The 3,294-nt window shown below is 41.6% G+C and overlaps 1 protein-coding gene across 1 annotated transcript in view; it reads right to left on the reverse strand.

The window, feature by feature from the left end:
• LOC101851561 (SWI/SNF complex subunit SMARCC2) overlaps positions 1-3,294 on the reverse strand; it is a gene marked incomplete at its 3' end in the record, with an annotated part of 30,374 nt that overhangs the window by 14,563 nt on the left and 12,517 nt on the right. Inside the window, 1 exon segment of the mRNA XM_013091484.2 lies at positions 1,413-1,540. Coding sequence (XP_012946938.1) covers positions 1,413-1,540 — 128 coding nt within the window.

Consider the following 3,294-nt stretch of genomic DNA (forward strand, 5'->3'; position numbering starts at 1 on the left):
CCCCTCCCCCCACACACACACACAACACCTACCACCTTAATGTGCCACATTGTATGTATACTCACCCGTTCACCCTGTTCCTCGTCTAAATCCATGATGGTTCCTCCTTTGATCGGTGTAAACTCGTCTTTGCCACTGCGCGAGGAAGTGCCTGAAGATTGTCATATATAGAATATTCTGATTTTGTTCTTGGAGGAGCCTCTGTCAGTCTCGAAACTTTTTCTCCGTGTAAAGAATTTTACCCACCCTTCTCAAGATACATTATGCCCTTCTCTGTAGTAAAGTTCACCATCTCTGAAGCTTTGAATGCTCATAATCGTATCTGATATTTTGATGCCACTCAGTTATTTTGAGTAAAGAAAAGATTTTTAAAATTGACAGCAAATGTGGTTGACTTTTTTCAACCCATAAAGACAAATAACTTCCCAAGTTACTTCACTCAGCAGACAGTGCTAGAACTATCGGTAATAAGTAGTTGGAAACATTCAAGGCAACCTTTCTGATGTACATGTTGGGTTTTTTGTGGTTGTTATTTTTTGTGTGTTTTACGGCACTTGCAACTGCATAAGGTCATATGAGCGCGGGGGACACACGAAACATTTTTAATTGGTAGGATATTTGTATTTTGATAAGGTGGCGGCCGAAGCCTACTCTGATCAATTTTGGACTAACAAGGGATCTTTAACGTGCACAACTTGCACTCGGGACCTCCGAGATTTTTCGCCCTCGTCCGAGAAGGCTAGGTGTAAATCTTTCCTACCAGAAGATCAGGGGTGTGGCTGTGTGGCTGAAAGACAGCAGTAAGAAGGAGCCAAGGAGTAGCAGTAGAAAGGCTGCAGAAAGAGTCAGGAGCCCAGTGAAGGGGGCAAAGGAGGTGAGGGGACAGGGGAAGAAAGTGGAGACGAAAGCAGATGACAGAATATTGCAAGAGAGAAGGAAAGAAGGTGAAAGGAGACAATTTTAGAGAAGAAAATTTCTCTGTCACTGCCCAGATTCGAACCTGAGACCTTTGAATGAGAGGCGAACACCTTAACCCCTGGGCCATCAGAGTCCCCAATGTAAATGTTGGTTTGGGATAACAATCCTAATGCTTCGATGCCTCCACATGGCTACAGCATCCCCCCCCCCCCCCCACACACACACACACACATATGACACATAGAACTATAGCAAACAAGTAGTTGAACACATTCCAAGCTACCTCTCAGACGTACACAAATTTGGGAGAACATATCACAATGTCTCCACTATAACATAATAAAAATATCATATAGATCTAGTAATGGAAAGTTGTGCTGAGCACAAACCGAGCCCGACAAAACTATGTCAGGATAGGATGTACAAGTGCGCATACGAAGACGCGCGCGCACACACACACACATAAATCGCAACACTTCCAGAGGAGTAATCACCTGTCTTGGGGTTGTGGACCTCCTGGATGTTTGTCTCGGGCACGGGGTCCTCCATGTCTTTGGTGCTGTCCTCCTCTTCCTCCTCCCATTTGCGCTTCTTGCTGGCCCCTATTGCCGCTGCCCGCGAGCTGACAGAAAAAAAACAACGAAGCAAGCGTACAGTCAGTTTAAGCTTTAATAAGTGTTTTTTGTCACTTGCGACACAATTACAGAAACATATATAGGTGCTGAAGAATAGAGGTACTCCAGGAGAGTGACATACAAAAAAAAGGGAGAACTAATTGTTTCATTGGGAGGACTTCCGTAACGAGCAATCACTATGAGACAGAGTAGAACAGAGGGCTAGGGGTAGTTCTCTTCTTCTTTACTGTGTTTGTTGGGTTGGTCGCTCGTTACGGAAGTCCTTCCGTTTCATTATTTCAATAACAATTTATTTGAACCCAGCGATGCTATGAAAACCCCCCCCAAAAAATGAAACTACAGGAGTCTCAGCACTCAATGATATCTAAATTATTTTAGGATCTCATCGGCTGAGAAAATCATGGTATAGTGAAAACAATATCACGATCAACAATAAAATGGGCCACTTAACCTTTTAAATGACATACAATATGTAGTAATTTGCAACTACATAACCTCATATAAATTTTTAAAAACAAATTAAGCATATATCCCCCCTCCCCCCACCATCAACCTACCCCCTGGCAAGCACCTCCAAATGCATAGGGCTCAGCATTATGAGGGTTTCAGCCCACTTTTTTCTCACAGATCAGCCAATTTCCATCACCATTGCAGCTCACAAAATTTTATCAGCACTAGCTAATACTCCAAGAAATAAGTAGGCACAGAAAGATATAATCAGAAGAACATCCACTTGAATCAACAACCACTGAAAAGTTACATTAAAAAACAAAAACGCTTCCAAAGTAAAAACAACAAAAGTGGACATGAAAATGCCACTGGCAAAAACCCAAACTGAAACAAATCCAACTTGAAACAGAAACATAAACAAGAGTTGGGGTTCTTTTTGTCCCTCTCTTTTGTTCTGCAGTATCAAGTTCCCCAAGTTTGCATGAGGGAGAACAAGCCCAAAGTGAACTGTGTTTACCTTTTCAACTGCAATCTCAGTGAACTGAAAGTAAGAAAAATTATCAAATTGTGTCTGCTCATTCCTTGTAATGTGAACAGGGTCTGTCTGCCTTCTGGATCCCCCACCTCCCCCCTTCAAGGTAACTGAACTTGTTTTCTTCCATTTAAAAAAAATTGTGTATTTCAATAAAGTGAGATAATTTTTGCAGAAGTGTACAGTACGGGGGATTACAAAAGAGAATTACAAAAGAGAAAAACAAAAGAGATAGGAGAAAGTTGCTTGTATTGGGTAGTGATATTCTGATAATTCCCTCACATAAAGGAATGAAGTCATCAGTGTCGTGCCAAAAAGACCGGCCACGAGGATAAGTCGTATCAAAGGGGTGGGGTGAAAAAAATAATAAAAAGTTCAAGTCAAAAAGAGACTTCAAGAAAAGCTTTTCATTAGTCACAGAACTGACTGAAGACAAAAGGAAACTGTAATCAAAATTGCACTCTTTCACAAAAGCAAGCCATTTGTGTCATGGAGATTAACACCATTTGTGTCATGGAGATTAACACAATTTGTGTCATGGAGATTAACACAATTTGTGTCATGGAGATTAACACCATTTGTGCTATGGAGATTAAAACCATTTGTGTCATGGAGATTAACACCATTTGTGCCATGGAGTTTTAACACTTCACTCTCTATCAGACGTCTCTTTCTTCCCGCGACGCCCAAAAGGGTATAAGCGGCGGATAAAAGTAAAAGAAAGTAAGCTCTCTACCAGAGACCAGAGCAGCAAGTGTG

Source organism: Aplysia californica, unplaced genomic scaffold (assembly GCF_000002075.1).
Source record: "Aplysia californica isolate F4 #8 unplaced genomic scaffold, AplCal3.0 scaffold00037, whole genome shotgun sequence".
NCBI lineage: Eukaryota > Metazoa > Mollusca > Gastropoda > Aplysiida > Aplysiidae > Aplysia > Aplysia californica.